Consider the following 20,385-nt stretch of genomic DNA (forward strand, 5'->3'; position numbering starts at 1 on the left):
TCTTATTCTGAATGAAAGCACTTTTGGTTTCCGGGATTATGCTGCCCATCCTTGGTCAACTTGACAAATCTTTGCTATTGGGCAGTTGCACAACAGCTCCACATGCCACTCATCTGACTTACTGGTTGTCCTTTACGTATGACCCGACTCTGTGACATATTTTGACCCAAAATATAAAAAAAATGGTATCCATTTATAGATTCAAAACAGGGACAAACATTACTCACATTCCTTAAAACCTGCATGGTTTTGACATGTATGTATCTGAACCAAATGTAACTTTAACATGTATAATAAGATGAATATGCGTGATCATTTTATTGTTGCATTATAGCTGTTTTATTTATTTATTTCAAGGTGATTAAAAAAATGCAGCCCCATCAATAAAATAAATAGATTTTTTTTAAGAATGTGTGTTTTCTTCAAAGGTATCAGTTAACTTTTAACAAGTGATTGATTTAAAAAAAAAAAAAAAAAAAATCGTACCAATACAAAAAAATCTCTCCTGACCTGCGGACCTCTCTGTCATCACGTCAAAGGTTATCACTCTTATGTTATGTAATGAAATACTAACTGTCACAATCTCACTTTGGAGCTCTCACAGCCAAAATCTTGCAGGTATATTTTATTTATAATAGACACATTAGCCTGACATTCTCACATTGTTATCACTCTTATTCTCACAGTAAACATACTTCCATTTGAGCAGGATTTCTGAGTACACAGCCCACTTTGTTCTATTACTCAGTTTTTAATGTATATCACTGTATCAAATTGTGATGTACTATTTTCATCAATGTTGTTGTTTTGTTACTCAGGCAACAACCAGCCTGCAGCTCTGTTCATTCATGAGACACAGTGTTCGTTCTGCACATCATTTTTAAAATACTGTCTTTTATTTTCAACAGCTAAAAAAAACACACAAGGCCTACTTTGAATCAGAGCAGTGAAGGGCTGCATCACACAATATTAGAATTTTTTTTTTCCCCCTGGAGCTGACGAGGAAACTGAATAAGTATAAAAAAAAACTTCGATAATGGTATGAAATAAAAAAAATAAAGGCAGACACAAGAAAGAAACAGGATAGTAGTTTGAAACATGTTATTTTTTTCATTTATCTCTAAGTTTTAGCACAAACAAGTAGCCTATTTCTTTTCTCCAGTGTCTTTTGGTGGTAATAAAAAACTGCGGGTAACGGGAAGAGACATAAACCCCTCAGCTGTCCAGAGGGGGTCAGCAGTGTGTTATTTAAGATCATTTATACTCTCCCCAGACTCCCACAGTCTTGCCATCCCACTCTGTGTTGGACAGACACTGGACAAAGAAATGTCCCAGGTCGAGTGCAGAGATGGCTCTTCCTTTCAGCATGTTCTCTGACGCCATGTAACTCCCCGTCAGAGGAAGATCACCTGGAGGGAGCGAGACAGAAACAAAAAAATACATGAGATATATATAAGCAATAATGCCATATTCAGTTATCTCTACCTGTTGTTAAAGGAAATAGTAGCTATCAATCATAAATAAATATAATGTTTGATTCATTAATGACATCAAAACATATATATTCACATCAAAAACCATAATGTGCATCGCTGAGAGTTTCTTCTCTGTGTAACATGTATTTTGGTAAAAGACGCTGATTGCTGTATTTGAATGAAAATCTTATATTTTGTTATCTCGATGAAGGTTGCAAAACTCTAATATGTAACTTGTAATATGTGTGGTTAAAAGATGTTTTCTGTTTGTTTGAAAAGTTGATTACAGAGAGATAAGCAGACTAGTTACCAAATTTATTTCTACATTTTACTGTCAGAGCAAATTAATTTAGATGTCACGATAAGAAAACCTTCAAGGGATTTAATCACTAAACCCTGTGTTAATACGGTGCAACTTGCGGTGCCTTAGTCTTAAACATGTGTTATCATATTAGGTTTCCACAGCTTTCTCCTGGGAGCAATGACTTCCGATAAACCTCCCTTGCACTTTGGTTTTGAACGAAGCTCTTAGTTTGTTCTTCTGTTCTACTGACCACCGATGTGAGGCGGCATCACAGCAACATAGTCCAGCCCAGATGTTTTCAGCGCCGTGTACATCCTGTCGTGGTCTTCTGTCACAGGAATCATTCGGGGTGGGACTTTGGCGCGATCCCACAGCAGAAAGACTGAGTGGGACGAGGAGAAAGTTATAAAGTGACAGGAGGAGAAGGGGTCATGGAAATCATTCGCTCTTGTTTTCACATTATTAAAGGGAATACCTTTCTAATAGTCTGATTGCAACATATGTAGCCTACAAAATGATAACGTTTTACATTTAATGTTGTGTTAAGTGGGAGCTGTACCTGACATGCAGCCGATCACTTTACAGATCCCACGGGCCTTCATGACTTCAATAATGTTCTTGGTGCCTTCAGACATCACGGTGGTCGGGCCTGATGAGCACAGATCAGGTCACAGAGTCAAACTGAGCTGAGGTAACTTCAGATTCTTTAACTGTAGTTATGTTTCATTTAGAGACGCTGACACTTTCTCAAACTTCTGTGTTTCCCTTGGTGATGTAGTAATTATGTAAATGTTGGCCTCAGGAAATCCAACATTTCATCCAAATCCAAAACTTTTTAAAAGTTTAATATGATCTTGAAAATTCACCTTTTAAATGACCAGAATGTTTCTGATCATGTGAGACTGATGTGTTGATGCTACATGGTGTTACATGTTGCGAAAGTCTTGTTGCACCCTCTAGTGAAAGATTTACATTATAACACCAATAAAAACTATGATCCTGTTAGTGAAAGAGACTCAGTTACGTAATGAAACACCTCACATGTTTAAAAATCAAATAAACCGATTTACAAAAAGCACAATAAGGACTACATGGAATAATATACTTAGTTAGACAAATGGAACAGTTTGAAGAAGTTCTCTTTGCCTCTTTGTTTTCCTCTCTGATAAAGTCTGCTCGGTTGTGTTTCTGTCTATAAACTCTGGAGTCTTACTCAGGTTGTTCCTGGTGCCCAGGATGATGATTGCAGCGTCCTGGCCCTCCATGGCCTTCTTCACATCCTCTTTATTAACAACGTCGCCCACCACCACTCTGGACGCCTTGTGGTCTGCAGGCAGCCTGGCAGGGTCCCGAACCAGCACTGTCACATTGTATCCTGCATGTGGTAGGACAAATGAAAAGGACTGCTCAGACGAAGCTTTATCTCCTTAATACATACGATTAAATCATCTACAACTTGTAGGATCTAAAGACAGTTACCATGAAGGTCATGAAGGACTGGAAAGACAATTGTTAATATTGCTTGGCGACAACAAGAAGCAGGTATTAGTCTTGTCTGCATTCAACAGTGAATGTACAGTATCTGTTGCAAGTGTTGTAAAAAGGAGCTAAATTTAACTTTTTTTTTTTTCCCCAGACGCTTCTCTTACACCTTCTTCAACTCCATGTGGGAGATACCACCCCTCCTGTACAGGCGAGATAACAAGCAGCTTCTTCTATCAGCTCAACGCCTTCTGTGACTCAGCAAAAAACTGCTGACCCTCAACATCTCTCACATGACTCAGCAGTTTTTTTTGTTCCCCTCCACGGCGGAGTTGGAGGAAAGGAAATGAAAATGCTGCTCAATCAAATGAATCATGTGTCCAAAAAGTATTTGCGTTGATCGGTCTGTCCAAAGTTTATGTGAAGAAAATCTACAGTCACTGATAGGTCAAGTTTTACTCTCATCTAAAATGTTAGTTTAGGATACAGAAAAACCTCAATTTGATTTAATCAGATGTGTTTTTACAACCTTCAAAGGGGTCAATTCACTTGATGGATGTTCTCAAACCAAATCTCCTAAATATCTCCATATGTTAACATGGTATAGCCTACTGTTTCCATGTTAATTATTTTATATTAACTCACAAGGACACTGAGAAAAGATGTGATAGAATGATTTCACTCATACATTTGTTAAGCACCATATAAGCACAATCCTCTTTTGTGATTCATATCATATAAATACTGGGCATTTTATTTTATGTTATTGTAAGTTAATTCTGTTATAATCAATTTTCTAATGCAGAGCCAACGTTGATAATTACAAACCCAGTTCAGCAGCTTATTGATTAATTATTACACCATAACATGGTGCTCAGCAGGGTTACCCTCCTAGCCCTGTAAGTGATTAAATAACTGCACAAACAAGTCAAATTATAGCCCACATAAGAACTATCAGGTTTAGACGATCGGATGACTTTGTCATAAATAAAAAATACTTTTACTCCCTGCAATACAAACTTCAATGAAATACTCTAACAATGTCATTTCACTTTATGAGTCTTATGTTTGGAGCTCCGTGTCTTATCCAGAGCAGTCTGACCTGCTGAAGTCACCTGCTCATTTTCGATGTATTCAGTTGTCATCTCTCACCTGCAGCCACAGCTTGCGGCAGGGTCGCCAGCCCGGTCATTCCCGTGGCTCCAAATATCGCGACGTTTTTGATGGAGTCCGACATGATTTGTAAGACGCGGGATCCACGGTGCATGAACAACTTGGTGGTCAAATTGTGTCGCGATTCAAGAGGATTCCTCTTTCACATAACAATCACATTTGACATGTGTAGAAACGCCTCTTTTAGACACAAGTAGAGGGCCACTTCCGCAGGTCAGACTCCTCCCACATGTGGAGTTAAAGGGGCCCTGCTGCTGCTCATTTATTCATGTTTCAGCTGCAGTGAAGTGGGAATACTCAGCTCATTTAATCAATGTGCTCGTCACTTCAGTTCAGAATACTTTATATAGTTATCCTTGAACTCTTTAAACATTTAGAACTCAAAGCATTTATTACAGAAACTTCCTTTTTTATACTATTACACATTTTGATTGTAGCTCCTCCCCCTCTTTCTCTTGTCTCAATTCAGGTCTACATCTGAGGTGAATGTTCAAACTTAACAAATATTTTAGGGACTTTTTAATGATGCTTAGATACTGTAAAGAAACTCTACTTAACAAGTTTCAAACTGGGAAAATGTGTCCAGTCTTTGCTTTGACGCGGCTGAAGAGCCTCCATGTAAGAATTTGAGACATGATTCCAGGTCAGAACAACATGAGGGCTTATAAGGAGCGGATATGTAGAAAGGGTCAAACCAATTCTTGACATCCACACAGAGCAGGCTGCCCTGCTTTTATGTTCCTTTTTTAAAAAATACTGCTCCTCAGGGCTTCCAAAGCAGACTCACTCTGAGAGGCTTCAAGTGCACTTAGCTCTTCCTCTCCTTTTTCTTTTCATTGGAAACATTGCCTCAGTCAGTCAGGCAGTGTTATTTATAAAGCATGCTTCTTACACAGGTGAATTTAAGGTGACTTACAGAAAGGTTAGAAACAACAACATACAGACTTTAACAAACAGTACAAAGTTAAAACAATGCATTTGAAAAAAGGCAAAATATAAGAAACATTTCTATGACAGCAAATGAGAAGAATAACCACTTTATTTGTATTTAATTACATAGCCAACTTAAACAAACGTGTTTCACCCACATGTCTTCATCAGGTCCTCAGGTTGACAGTGATGTGCACAGGGCATCCACGTGTATATTTCTATAGGCTAATTCATATCCAAATGTCTCCCCTGTTTGACACTGAACCAATACTTTGTGAAAACTACAAGTTGCTCTGGACATATTTCTTCCACATTATTGTAATTCAATACAACCTGTTTATTATTTTTGTGATAAACTATCAAGACAATGCCTGAAAACAGGGACGAAACTGGTATTAATTCCTGAAAAGATAAATATTTTGAAGTTACTCGTTTCTGATTGGCCTAAGCGTCGAAGCCCCGCCCCATTTCTTCTTCGTGGAAATATGAGAACTCAAACGTTAAACTCCCGGTACCCTGACAGTTTAAACGACCCGCAGATGTTGAGAAGTTGGTGTATAATTTGGTTTAGTTGGCTAGTTAGCTAACTAGATACCTCAACGGCACAGCACGTTTACGGGAACGCCGAATGTAACGTCAAGATAAACTCATGTTTAGCTGTTGAAAGTTTATGCTAGTTAGCGAGTTTGCCCGAACTTCAGGTGTTATGCCGAGAAATGCAACCCTGCCGAGATGTGCTCACACCTCGCCGAAGTGTTTGAAAATGGTATAAATCTTATTTCTGGGGGCATACCTCCGGTGACAAACTATCTGATGTATGCTTAATAAATGTCAAACGTCCTTATTGTTATGTAAAACACATTTTCATTAGCGTTTGTGACTATGACCTGTAAACAGTTTTTCCCACTAAGTGTGGAATACTTAAGGTTTGATGCAAAATACGGCAGCATAGTATTTTAAGTGCGGATGCAAAATTCGGCAATTTAGAAAATTGTGTGCCAGATTTTGAATTGTCCTGAAGGTGCATACAATTCTCGACAGGGATGCATTTCTCGGCATAACACCTGTACGCTAAAACAAGCTAACGTTCGGCTCGCTGTTTATTATGTAAAAAGGTGATATAAACAGTGGCGGTTCTAGAGCACTTTTACTGAGGGGGCCAAACTGGGGCCAGTTGTTTTGTCAGAGGGGAACATTAAACCCAGGTGAAAAATACGCTTTTAAAAATATATATCATGACAAATAATAACACACATCATTTAATACCATGATTTATATTTGTTTCAGTAACAGTATTTAATATATTGTGAGTCCGGTTGTTGAGTCAAATACTGTGTATGTGTTATGAGGGGGGCTCTTCCTTTTGGGGGGGTGGCCACAGGGGCACTGGCCCCCGTTGGCCCCTGCCTAGAACCGCCCATGGATATAAAACACTGGTAAAATTGTATAACCATTCAAACACAGTTTTTTATTGTTCTATGTTGAAAATAGATATTCTTGCCTTTTGGACATGTTTAACCAATTATCGTACATGATGTAAAAGTAGCACTTAAGTTAAATAGCTGCTCCCCCCCCCCCCCCCCCCCCCCCCCCCCCCCCCCCTCTCTGTGTCCGTCCGTTTCTCTCTCTCTCTGCTCGCCGCACCAATGCTGATATTTCTCCCCAGCATCACCAGCGGAGAGGAAGAGGAGGAGGAGGGGGAGGAAGGAGAGGTTGTGTCAGGTGGAAACGGGGACCTCTATGGATATCATCATCACCCTCCACCGGCTCGCATCCTCAGCACCGACAGCATCTCCTGGCTGGCGGTCACCGCTGCAGACACGCAGCGCCCCTTTTTTATGCGCAAAAAGCGTTGCATATCGCAGGGACCCCTTCTGGCTGCTTCTATGATTCCCAGACAAACCGCTTCCTCTTGTAATAAGGACTATTTGAGGGAAGACCCTGCTGGAATAAAAGCGGAGCTTCAGTCTCCTCCATTGATAAACGCTCTCCTCATCGATTCAGCCAAACGACGTCTTAAGAGGAGGACAAAACCGATCCAAAAAAACTGACAGTGAAGCTGAAGGTAAGGCCGATAAAAAGATGACAGGCTGAATTCTTTCTCCGTGGGATGTCGTTTTATTTTGTCATTCCCTGTGTGAGAGCAAGGAGTCGAGGTGCACGGTGTTTTTTTTCCTTTTTTTTTTGCAGGGACGCCGGCCTGCATTTGGGTGCAGGGTACTGCAGTGATCTGGCGGGGGGAAGCGCTGTTTCATGTCTTTTTTTCACCTACATGTGTTACATGATGCATGCCTGGTGAAGTGTCTGTGCATCCTGCCGGACCTGGTTATGCTCATTTAAAGTGATGAACATGTTAAGAAGCAGAATAGCGGCCTATGTGTATGGTGTGTGGCATGATGCTGCATGGTCTACCGGTTCATTTTAGGCTTCATTTCAACCGATAACTTGTTATATCTGATCTAATGGCTACGTTGGTTTGTGTGACCTTTCGGCATGCTGTGCCCTAATTCAAACAGCAATTTAACTTAATGAACACTTCCAGGCCTAGTGTTCATTCCTGCTGTAACTTCTACTTCATAGTGTGTCTGTGGTCTCACTGTGACCTCGCATTAACTTTGCTGTTTCTGCCCCTGTTGGTCTCAGTTAAACCCGAATCCAGAGGGGGATTTAGCTGTTCTCAAGGTGGGCTATTTAGAGTGCTGTCATGTCTAAAAGAGAGAAAAGACCGACAGCAACATAACTCAAGCTGGAGCAACTCAAGCAGCAGATGCACAGTAGCCTGCCAAGTCTGAATGTGGTGTATTTGATCACAGCTGCAGTAAAAAAAAAAAAAAGAAAAAAAAAGTGGCTGCTACCTCAGAGTCTAACACTGTCTGAACGCAGGTTAGTTGGTTACCATTGGTGCAAAGTATGATTGGGTCTGTTGGAAGTGAGTTAGGTGGAAATGATGGAAACAAAGAAACTGGCACATGTATTATAAAGCAAACCATAAATCCACGTTATAACTTTGAGTCTGTAATCATCTGTAAAGGCAAACATGCAACAACACTGCCTGAAGAAAGTGACACGATTTAGCCAGTCACTCTGTTATTAGACTAATACCTTTGACCTTATTTCTCTTTATGGGAGCATACGATCTGTGTAGCATCACTTCTTATAGTACACCTACAGGGGGGTTGATGCTCAGCTATCTAATGCATGTAGAGAACTTACTGCACTTCATGTTATTGCATATTGTGTAGTGACACTCGTATTTTAATAATACAAACTAAAACCTCAGTTGTATTCAACATTTTGGTCACATTGATTGAACCCTTGCCGTTAAAGGGTTAAAAATACCATCATATAACTCCTGTAGTGTTGGTGACTACATGAGCTGTAAGTTAGGAAGTAAAGTTATTATAGTTTGTTGTGTTGAGCATAATATTACTGTACACTCTATACTAAAAACAGTCTTTAATCTGTTTTAACAAATAAGTAGTTCACATCTTTACTAAACAGAGCTGTTACACTTCTGTGATCAGTGTTATTATAAAACAACGGTATGGCACACATTTTATTATTACATCTGCTCACCAGTTATTGCCCTGCTCTATTCCAGGATAGCAAGGACAGATGGTCCTTTTTTTGTCACCCTGGTTGTTGCCGTCCCTGTCTTGTGTGGATGACAGACAGCCTCTCTGGGACACTGAAGCTCTCTGCTCCTGCCTCTGTTGTTCTTCAGACCACAAGGTTACTGTTTTGATTAAGGCTACAGCGGTCTTGCAGACTTACAGAACTGGGGCGGCGGCTACTGCTCTGCTGCTCTTGCTTGCAGATGTTGTTTCACTCTGCTGAGGTGAAGTGAGTGGAAGTGACTCAGTGCAGGGTGTAAAGTGCGTACTGCGTGACGTCACAGTAAAGAGATCCAGTGTGTTTTTGTGTGTGTGTGACGGAGAGAGAGAGAGAGAGAGAGAGAGAGAGAGCGAGAGAGAGAGAGCTTCAATCCCTGGAAGAACAATCAAAGTTTTGGATTGATATGCATCAAGTTTAAAATAAGTCCTTTGGTTAAGTACGGGTAAGAGATAATAATGGTTGAATACTTTAGAGGAGGTATTGAAGGTGATATTCAGGTGGCAGTTAGAGATTTTACTACGAAGCAGTCTCGAGGCATTCAGCTCACGTCTTAATCTTTGTTTGCAGCTCGTGGTTACATCTACATCTAAATTTGTGCTTTTGCAGCGTTATTGTTGACAGGTCAGCAAAAAAATGCCACAACAGCAGGATCAAACTTCACAGCTCTGATAAAAGACAGAAAAGCAGAAAATAGAGTAAGATAATTATTAACAGTGGGGACATAGAAGCACAGCGAAACACTCAAGTGTACTTCATCATGCTAGGTTGAGTTGTACAAGAATTAAAGAATTACTGCATGCAGCGTTCAGCCAGCCATACAGCTGGGGAAGCAACTCTGGAGGAACCAACAAGAAAAAGCTTTATTTAAAAAGTATTCAGTGAATATAGTGGGACTAGCTAGCTAGCTTAAGCTTGTGTAAGACTTTGCCCATCATTGCATTTCATCCAGTACCAATGAATTGATCTGACCCACTTATTACTGATCTGCGTCAGTCAAAACATTCGACTGATTTATAGAAATGTATAAGAATCTCAACTGATATGACAAACAATGTAGGTCAGAAACGAATCCTCGAATCAGTCGCGTAACTGGATTTCTAAAAAGCCTCGAGGCAACTAACTTTTAAATCTGGACTATTAAACAGCTCTCTGTCGAAAAGGCACAAAATACTAAATATATGGAGTTTCAGCAAATGTATGTCTCTCACTTTATTTTAGCAGAGCATGAACGTCTGTATGGGTTTCTCTGTCCTGATCAACGTCTCTGCCATCTTTGCATGTTCCTACTGATGGCGGGTTTCGTCTTTTCCCCCAATCACAGTGACCGACACATGTCCTTTATGGTTTGTCTCTGACGTAGCTCCAGTCCCTGAGTCCCCGAGTCCCTTGATGCCCCCTCTGTCCATTGACGGAGCCCTCTGTTGGCCTGTTTCTGGACAGAGTAACGAGACGTGTTTGCAAGTGCAGGGCCGAATCCAGACTTTATTAGAGGAGATGTCCCAGCCCGGGTTCTGACTTATGCAGGGGTGGGCATAAGTTTGTGTGCGTCCACTAAAAAGCTCATAATGTTTTAACCATTGTTAACAAATGTAATTATTAACAAAAAAAAAACAACAGTAAAAAAGTCTTTGTATGGTTGAAGAGAAGTTAAATGTGTTGCCTGCTCGTGCTATTTTAATTTGATTTCAGTGAGAAGAGTGAGCAGGTGTAGGGCATCCCTTCAACATATTCAATAGTTTACATTTACCACTCTAATGAACTCAAAGTTTAATATTTATTTAGAACTAGTTATAGGACAAGAAACGATGTCGTCTATAAGTCCCACAACAGGTGAATTTGTATCGTTACTAAAGGTGAAAATACAGCAAAAGTTGAGGAAAGCATCAATAAAAAACGTAATAATTAGTAAGTTAAAAAGCAAGAAACCATGTTGTGTTTCAAAAAGGGAAACTAATTAATTATGACCACTCATTGTTTTTTATCCGATTACTCGATTAATCGTCAGAATCATAGCGATAAATGAACAGGCGGTTGATGTTTCAGCATGAAGCAGAGGTCAAGATGAATGACCCTCAGTGATTTTAATCTACATGAGTCCATATTGATAAGGAAGGACTAGTGAGTGTGTGTGGGGGGGGGGGGGGGGGTAAGGGTGAGTACAGTCTGGTCACCATTAAGCCTGAGAGAAACACAGACAGGGAGCTGCTGCCGCTGACTGATTAACTCTGGCAGCTGTCTCTCTCTCTCTCTCTCTTTCCCCCTCTCTCTCTCTCTCTCTCTCTCTCTCTCTCTTTCCCCCCTCTCTCTCTCTCTCTCTCTTTCCCCCTTTCTCTTTTTTTCATCTTTCCTGTGATATGCCCTCCTGCGTCTCTTCCCCCTTTAATTTCACGTCTCTTCTTCCAGTCAGCGTTTTCTGTCTAACATTTCTACATCATCTCTTATTTAACACCACCCTCTCTTTTTCTAATTTCTAAAACATCTAACCCTTTTCTGTCTCTATCTCACTCTGTCTTGATTATCTCGGCCTTTTCCTGTCTGACCCCGACTCTAATCTAACCTCTTAATCGAAGGAGATGGACAGTCGGACGGCCGTTATCTGCATTAGGCTGCTCTTAAATCATTCCTTAAGCAGGACGATGAATCAAATATCATTTACTTATCATAGAATGGCAGGTAAACATCACGTGGCGTATACATGTGCTTTGGAACTGGGAGAAAGAAGTGAAATATGTGATGTGTTTAAAAACATGTTTAGGTGAATGACCCGTAGCTGCGTTCAAGCTAAAGGATAGAAAACAAAGACAAATACTTACCATAATCGTACCAAATGCCACGTCTATATAATGTTGGCATTGAATTAATTGAATTTAAATATTTAAGGACTATTCTGCTGTCCTCTCCTCATAGTCTTGTCTTTTGAACTAATCAGCTTCATGCTAAGTGCTGCAGACTGCATAGAAAAGTCTGAGCGCTCTGCAAGAAGCTCATATTGGTCTTTTTTTTTGGCTACAGGAACAAAAAATGTGAATACTGTAAGTCAGCTTTACCCGTCAGCTCAATTTTTAGACTAGTCGTCATCATTATAAGTAAGTAAGAAACAACAGGATCATCATCTGTCCAATTATTTATACCAGCACCAACGAGTGATGTTGGACTTATGATTTAAAATGAATTCTTTAAGGGCAGCTGTTCGACTCTTAACTCTGTGTTTGTTCAGTAAGAGACGTTTTCTCTGGAAGTGGAGAACTTTGGCTGAGTCACCAAAACTGAAACCAAGTTACTCGAAGTGACTCTTGAAAAGTTCTTGAACCTTGAAATGGGAGATGAGGGGTTCCTAGAGAATATATCCCGACCCAGGTGTCTGCAGTAGTTTGTTATAAGTTTGTCTCCTCTTCAGAGGTCAGCAGAAAATACAAAAACATGAAGGTTAGGTCACAAAAACAATGATGTAATACACAAACATTCATGTTGACCATCTCAGGACCAGTAGTGTCGGGCCCCAGGTGTTGGTGAGTGAACAGTTTCACTGCAGTGTTTTTGGTTTGAGGTGATTTGTTTCAAAGGTGCGGCTGATGTTTGGCAGCTCATGCACTGAAAAGATTTGAGTATTGTCGATTTCTGATAGCATGGAGGCTTCATGCCAAATGGAAATTGCCTAAATACAAGTTGTGGAGGCCAGAGGCGAGGAGAAGAGAGGGAGGAGTGGGAATAAAGAGGGGGGGGGGGGGAGGACAGTTGAAAAAGTGTGAAGGATAATAAAGGAGAGAGCAGGGAAGAGGGGGGTCTCAGGCTTTCATTACACCGTTGGTGTAATGGTGATTTATAGTGGTTACCAATAGCAACAGCATAGCTGGGGGAGAGGGCAATAATAACACTGAGTGGTTTAGAGGAGACAGCATAACGACTGACAGTTCTGCACACACACACACACACACACACACACACACACACACACACACACACACACACACACACTTACAGATAGTGTTGACATTACCAGGTCATTGATCAGATAGTACATCAACATGTATAGGGATATTTCTGATCATGCATTTTAAGATTGAAGTAATTTATAAAGCAAAAATGATGAATTTTCTCCTGTTTCTTCAAATAAATAAATAACTCAGAGAGTGATAGATGACAAGTATTAGTTTGATTACTTATATACCCCCAGCACCATCATGCTGTGTAATGCAATAATTTAAATCATTTATTTTAGATGTTCCTCTAAGAAAGTTAATACCTGCACAATGTGCAAACATCTATCAGAATACACAGTTATGAAAGGCTGAGCAGCAGCCTCACTTCTTCCACCTGTGTCACTAACAGAGAGGTCTGAGTGAGTCTGGCAAAGTTAAGAAAACAACAGCTGAAAGAGCAGCAGAGACACACGAACACAGTCAAACCTCCTGGGGGGGGGAATAAACATGGCTTCTCTGAATAGAGAGCACATCTCTCTTAGATGCTATAAAACATGTGGAGGAGAAGAAAAAGAGATGCCTCCCATGTTCTGAACTGTTTCCCTTAAAGTTAAAGATGAGAAGACACATGTAGTGCTAAGTGCTCATTATTGAGTTGTCAATCAAAAAGTGTGGGTGGGACAAGACGAGTTTGATGTTCCTGCTTCTAACAATAGCTATCCTGCTCATCATGTGTTTGAATCTAAGACGGTTTAAAAGACAAAGACATCCTTACATCAGAGCCTGAAACCACACAACTTTGTATTTAAAAAGAAATCCATAAAAATCCAAAAAAGAGTTCATTAACGTGGATTTTGCAATTAATCTGTTCACATGTAGTCTTTTTTTTTTGTCACAACAAATCTCGTATTCTGCACACAGTTATATTATTAGCGGTAAATCCCCACTAGACGAGGATGTTAAAATCATTTTAACCTTAAACATAATGAAAAGAAAAATGCTTTGTTTGGATGAAAAGGCTGTTTTATGACTGCAGTGTGTTTCTGTGTTTTACTACTGTAGCTGCTGCAGTTTAACAACACACACACACACACACACACACACACACACACACACACACACACACAGGTCAGTCCTGCTCTTTCTTCCAGCTCCATGGAGAGATCAGTGAGCCTGCTGCTGTCTAAACGTTTGATCCTAAGTGTAGACTTTATATCCTCCACTGACTGACACGCTGTAGCTCTGTAACCCCGTGGAGCCCGGGACAAACGTCATATCAGGAACTAAAGCCCCTCTGCAGCCTGAGAAAGCACAAAAAACATCCAGACAACAACATTTAACTGATCGTATGTTCATCTTTTATTTTCCTACAGGTTTAGTTCCTGGCAGCTATCAGTGGTATTTACTGATAAGTCGGTTTGTAATCATGAACACCTGAGGACATAGAATCATACAGCAGCATTTCTACTCCCACAACTTGAAATAATGTGCAGCTTTGTAGACTTTAGGCTTTGATCCAGAGTATCTCTTTATCACTGTCAAAGCAGCAGAATCACACAGCAATGTATTTTTAACACAGTAGTCAAACCAGTAACACTTTTCCAGTCCTTCTTACTACCTTAATGGAATTAATATATATCTCTAACTTAACGCCACCTATTCTTAACATTGCAATGAACTGTATGTTGATATTTGGATGTTGGAACGTGCAGATTTATGCTCAGACACAATCTCTGTGAACTCAGTGTGAGCTCAGGTTTTTCTTTGTTTCTATCCCCGTCTTTTAAAGTTTCCTGCAGGCTGTGCTCCGTCTCTGGAGCCAAATCATGAAGCATCTCACTGCTGCTGTTACTTATAGAGCAGAAAATGGATGGCCAGGAGTGTTTTTTGTCAGTGTGTGTGCGTGTGCGTGCATCTGTGTGTGTGTGTGTGTGTGTGTCTGTGTGTGTATATGTCAGACAGTGTTGAGTCCACTCTCTTGCTCGGGGCTGTCTGATTCCTTCACAGCTGGGTCTGATTTTTAGATTAAAGGTGATAACACACAGTCACATTCACACAAAGACATATACAAACGCACACACAAATACACACCAGAGCAGTCCAGTGAGCTGGGTGTGTGATTGATTGAAAGGCACCAGGTGTTAAGGTTAAGGGACGATCACGGCAAGGAGAACAGAGGACACACAAACACACACAAAACCTTTTGGTTGAGGTTAACGGTTACCAAGGTTGTTGTTTTTCTTGTGTATAACAATAATACTGTATCATGTCATATCTGAGAGTTATACTAAAGGTCTTACACTTTTCATTCTTCTCTTCTTCTTATGTGACCCCGGTCTTTTTACTGTTTGGTTACAGCTGATAATTGTTCAATATTTACATGAGAAACAGCTTCTTCTTTGTGTGTTTTTTTTATGTGTTGACACAATATTTTTTACACAATAAGAGGCGGATTAATTGATAATAACAAAAAAAGAGTTAATTGTCGCTGTAAAAATGTGGTTTCAGTGAAGAGCTGACTTGGTTACCTCCTTGACTGCACAGCACAGTGACAATACATGCAGCCTCACTTCACTTCCAACCAGCTTTACTTTGCATTTTAGTTATTCAGTTCACCTTTAAGTGAAAATATTCTGGGGGGGTTTCTTCCTCTGTTGGGGTCTTGTGCAGCCTCTCTCTCTCTCTCTCTCTGAGCTTCATCTTTAGATTCAAAGCACTGAAAATGTCTTGCTGTTATTCTCTCCTGGGAGAAGAGCTAAGTGCACAGCTACCCCTCCTCTCCGTGTCTTGCAGGGCACTCTGACATTTACTCGATATGGCGACATTGTTTTCCACTGGTTTAGGTATAGTGACAACTGTGAGCCCGGACTTTTTTTTTTTTTTTTTTTTTTTTTGCAGTGCAGAGGGGAAGAGAGGACAGGGAAGGGATGGGACAAGAGAAAAGAAGAGATTTACGTCAAAATATCTGAAGCAGAAGATGACAGAAACTCCTTAATCTGCACACCACCATACTTATAACGAGGAGCTGAAATCCTCAGTAGCCAATCAGTGATCAGTCAGATAATTGAATCTTAAAAATCCCTTGATTCAGTTTGAATGAAAACTGTGATATAAGCAAACATGTATACAAATGTGTGTGTAAGCAGGTGAGGAGGGGGGGAGGGGGGGAGAGCATCAAATGGCATTTGTTTGTCCTGTGGGCTCATCTGCTCTTTATTTCTCATCCATCCATCATGTGATAAAACAAAGAGAGATGGGGGAGGAGCCATTTGAAAAATGATACACTGAACAGTGCAGCATTCACTAAGACTCGGATGTTTTTGTCTTTGTCCATCTCGTCACACTGATAAGCATCTTATGTGTACTTTTTTAGTGTTCAACATAAACTCACTGTGGGTACGTTAGGTTGAATCCCTCATCAGAATAGAGAGAGACGGTTTTAAGCTTGAATTAATGTCTTGTCTGTTTCAGTTGATTTCCCAGCTGAGCCAGTGAGGGCAAACTTTAAGCCATCGGATGTTTTGAGATTATGGCCTCAGTTTACCAGTCGGTGCGTTTGATAAGATTCAATGATTTTAAACGACTATCAGGTCTTAGAATGAGCGCGACAATGCCTGATGGATATCAGAAAACTGAACAGACTCTAACTTCTTTTTGTTTTCATTTTGATGTTGAACACTCTTCACGTCTCGTCCTGGATTCTGTGATCTCTCGTTGAAGGTTTGAGATTATTTTTATCCTCAAGTTTTCAGCTGCTGATGTTCGCGACAGGAGAGATGAGAGGACCAAATTATTTGACTCTTTTGTCTCCCACCATCCTGTGAATCATCACAGATATTTTATTTTGAGCTTCTCTTTTGTACAATGCTGTGATGACAAGGACAGCAGCTGCATCATTCATGAATAGAAAAAGAAAACATGTTATTTATGGACTGCAGGTTATATATTTATTTATTTGGCATATTTGTGGATTTTGAACACTCCTTATAAAACGTGTAGCGTAGCAGGAAGTGTTCGTATGAAGAAGGTGTGTGAGGTCATGTAGAGTTTCATTATGAAGTGTGAACTGCCTGTCAGTAACCTGCCAGTAAAGATAGATCTAATGCTTTCTTTTTTTTATTTTTATTTGTAGGGCGTCGGGCGCGATGGCTAATGCCTCCCCAGACCTGGACAACGCGGATGCCCAGCGCCAGCTCAACAACAACAACCGACCAATCGGCTCCGGGTTCTGGGAAACTGAGTGCACAAGCTCCAAACTGTTTGAGTGCTCCCGCATTAAGGCCTTGGCAGGTCAGAGGTCTTACATGAATCAAAGCTTACTCATATCGCTGCAGACACACATACTACAAACACACTCTCATTGGCTGATGTATTAAAGTGTCTCGAGTTAAAATTGAGAAAAAAGCAGTAAAACGGTGTAAAGCTGTTGATATAAAATGTCCCCTCTGCTGATTTTTTAGATGCTTTTGGATTTGATTTGACTAAACTGTGTTTTCCTTAAGAACCGGATTGTTCTTCCCTTTTCCCTTTTTCCTAAATTAAAATCATATCCTTTGGTTTCTGTCAGATGAACGAGATGCGGTGCAGAAGAAGACTTTCACCAAGTGGGTTAACTCCCATCTGTCCAGAGTTTCCTGCCGTATATCTGACTTATACAACGACCTGAAGGATGGATACATGCTCACCAGACTCCTGGAGGTCCTCAGTGGAGAGCTCCTGGTGGGCACACACACACACACACACACACACACACACACACACACACACACACACACACACACACACACATTAAAAAAAGGAACGCAGCATTTCTGAACTTTGATGGATAATTATGTGATTAGCAGTGTTTCCTCTTTAGACAGCTACATATTGTAACTTCAGCCACGGCTACATCAAGGTTTGTTTGTTAAAATGTTATCACATGTTCATACTAGATGTATTTTTCTTATTTAACCAGCAGCACTTTGTGTAAAGTAGAATTTTCTCACATTGTTTCTGAAGAATGTTTTTGGTGTCAAAAGAGGAAATTTTCAGATATTTTTTACATAAACGTCCCCAAACCTTTTATTATCTCTGCTGTTTCCAAAAACACTCAAAGCTTTTTAATTGAATGGTAAGAAAGTTACAAACTGATGTTCTTCAAAGTAATCTCTGTTAATCGATGATGTTAATGCTACCTGATGCTTCTTGCAGGACGTTAACAGAGACGCTTTGATGCCATTATTAGTAATAAATCCCTTTGTCTCCGCCAGCCGAGGCCCACACGGGGGCGTATGCGTATCCACTGCCTGGAGAACGTTGATAAAGCCCTGCAGTTCCTTAAAGAGCAGAGGGTTCACCTGGAAAACGTCGGTTCACATGACATTGTGGATGGAAACCACCGCCTCACCCTTGGCCTTATCTGGACCATCATCCTACGCTTCCAGGTAAAAAAAAGCATCACATGCAAGTCACCTTGTTATGTTTAAATATTGTTATCACGACTCATCAGTGATGTGATGTTTAGGGAGATGTCTCCTAGAGGTTAGGATCATGTAGACCATGACCAATGGTTAAAAATCATTTCCTTTAATGACTATGCTCTTCTCTGATTTCTCAATGTTACGCTGATAAGTACTCATGTTTTAAAGTCTGCATGTTTAAAAGGAGACTGTGTAAGTTGTTATTACCATTTTGGAAACAGACAAGTTTCAGTAAAGTACATTTCATTGAGCTAACAACACATGACTCATTAGTCTTCAGTATCCAATCCAACCCAATGTATTATAAAGCACATTTAAAAACATCAACAGTGGACCGAGGTGTTGAACAATCATAGTAAAAACACAATGAAACACAGAACAATGTAAAAACAGCAGGACATAAATAGTAAAAAAGTGTGAAGACAGATAGGAAGGGATAAGAGCCGACTCTCAAGCAGAGTGAAGCCGAGGTATAAAAGTGTGTTTTAAGGTTAGATTTAAAAACAGGCAGTGAGGAGGACAGACGAACAAAATGTTTCAGAGCGTCGGTGCTGCATCCTCTGCAGTAGATTTCAGATTTGTTGTTGTGTCTTCTCCGGCTGTTACGTTGTTAAACACAGTACTAAAGAACACGACAGCAAACACTTTAAGAAGCGTCTCTGTTAGACGCACAGCGGGTTTATCCGATCACACTTTCATAAATACACTTTTGGTAAACGATAGCAGTCGGTGCTAACTTATGTAAAGCAAATATGTGACTGTCAGATCCGTCCTGCGTTTGCCAGTTGGACACTTTCATTGTGAAGCAGCCGCAGATCCAAATGTTTGACTGATACAGCTTCAGGAGAGAGAAAGCTGAAGTGCATGCTTTATTGTTTTAGTTTCCTCGTAGTCTGAAGACGAGTTGAATTGTGTGCTGGCATGGCAGAGTCCATCTTTAACATCAAATAACATGAAAGGTCTTTACAGAATGAAAACATGTAGGGGGGTTAGGGCTGAAAAATCTGTCATTTTAAAAACTTGGTTTGATAACTTGATCATTTTAAGGATCATTACTTAATGCATGGTAGTACTATATCAGCTTCTGTAGCTAAATATGGATAAGCTCAACTTAAAGCTTAATTATAGGCTGGATTTAAAATAACTGATTCTTCCTGTGTGACACCAAAGCTTAAATCAGAGCTTCTCTCTAAGTGCAGCGGCGTGTTGGCATGTGTTCCTGTGCTTACTGAGGCATGAGGATACTGTATACAGCAGCGGATTCATTAAGGATGAGCTGCCAGCCGTTTGTTTTAGAGAGGCTGTGCGGGCTGCCGCATCATCAGCGTGCGACAGCGACAGCAGTGTTTGGTGGATGAAGCCTGAATGTCACTCAGGGCTCTGCAGTCTATGGAGGTAGCAGTCGCCTTCCTGAACACACACACACACACACACACACACACACACACACACACACTGCACTCACCTTCTCTCAGTCTATCAGTCTGTCTCTCCAGCTTCACTCACATCTAAAAACCGACTGATGTACATGCTGTCAGACAAACTCAGACATGCTTCTTCCACACATGAGGCCTGAGCAGCAGTGATACAGGATCAGTTCCTGCCATGTAAGTACGGCAGAAGCCCACGGCTCCTCTTTATTATGCTTCAGTGCTACAGTGCGGCTTCAGCACAAAACTGCTGCTTTGGCATTATTCAGACCCCTCTGTAACATTCACGGTCCACACAGTCGCCTAGCTGCTCTCTCCTGGGACTCATTTTTGTCATGCTAGGCCTCGCTACCTACCACAAAGCACATTAAACAGCACTGCTAGCAGACTGAGATTGTAGCATGTGGAGTGACCCTCAGCGACTGTGTAATACAGTATGACTGGCTGGACTCACGTTTTGTAATGTTAATTATAGGCAGCTAGTTCATGGTGGACACCACTATCATTTAGAGTGAATCTCAGAGTTTAAGGTCTCTTTCTGTTATTACTAAATCATGGCATTTTATCCCAAGTCAGGTTTCAGCGATTAATCTG

At 40.6% G+C, this 20,385-nt stretch overlaps 2 protein-coding genes across 2 annotated transcripts in view; one reads left to right on the forward strand and one right to left on the reverse strand.

The window, feature by feature from the left end:
* Nucleotides 1–609: 609 nt before the first annotated feature.
* On the reverse strand, nt 610–4,608 carry blvrb (biliverdin reductase B). Its single transcript, XM_061047167.1, has 5 exons — nt 4,414–4,608; nt 2,993–3,154; nt 2,339–2,428; nt 2,030–2,161; nt 610–1,409 (listed from the first exon to the last, which is right to left on the reverse strand). Exons 1-5 carry the CDS (start codon nt 4,526–4,528, stop codon nt 1,255–1,257), a joined length of 654 nt encoding a protein of 217 aa, XP_060903150.1. The 5' UTR covers nt 4,529–4,608; the 3' UTR covers nt 610–1,254.
* A 2,681-nt stretch (nt 4,609–7,289) lies between these two features.
* LOC132980832 (spectrin beta chain, non-erythrocytic 4-like) overlaps nt 7,290–20,385 on the forward strand; it is a 71,753-nt gene continuing 58,657 nt past the window's right edge. The window contains exons 1-4 of the mRNA XM_061047179.1: nt 7,290–7,429; nt 17,032–17,189; nt 17,467–17,618; nt 18,152–18,325. Of these exons, the coding sequence (XP_060903162.1) occupies nt 17,045–17,189; nt 17,467–17,618; nt 18,152–18,325 (471 nt within the window). The 5' untranslated portion in view covers nt 7,290–7,429; nt 17,032–17,044. The remainder of the gene's footprint in view (nt 7,430–17,031; nt 17,190–17,466; nt 17,619–18,151; nt 18,326–20,385) is intronic.

Source organism: Labrus mixtus, chromosome 9 (genome assembly GCF_963584025.1).
Source record: "Labrus mixtus chromosome 9, fLabMix1.1, whole genome shotgun sequence".
NCBI lineage: Eukaryota > Metazoa > Chordata > Actinopteri > Labriformes > Labridae > Labrus > Labrus mixtus.

Bases quoted from the DNA above. Each gene is read 5' to 3' on its own strand.
- blvrb (XM_061047167.1), bottom strand. From the start codon at position 4,528: ATGCACCGTGGATCCCGCGTCTTACAAATCATGTCGGACTCCATCAAA. The intron at 3,155-4,413 runs GTGAGAGATGAC...TACCACATGCAG, and splicing joins GCCGCAAGCTGTGGCTGCAG to GATACAATGTGACAGTGCTG. The intron at 1,410-2,029 runs GTCAGTAGAACA...CGCTCCCTCCAG, and splicing joins GATGCCGCCTCACATCGGTG to GTGATCTTCCTCTGACGGGG.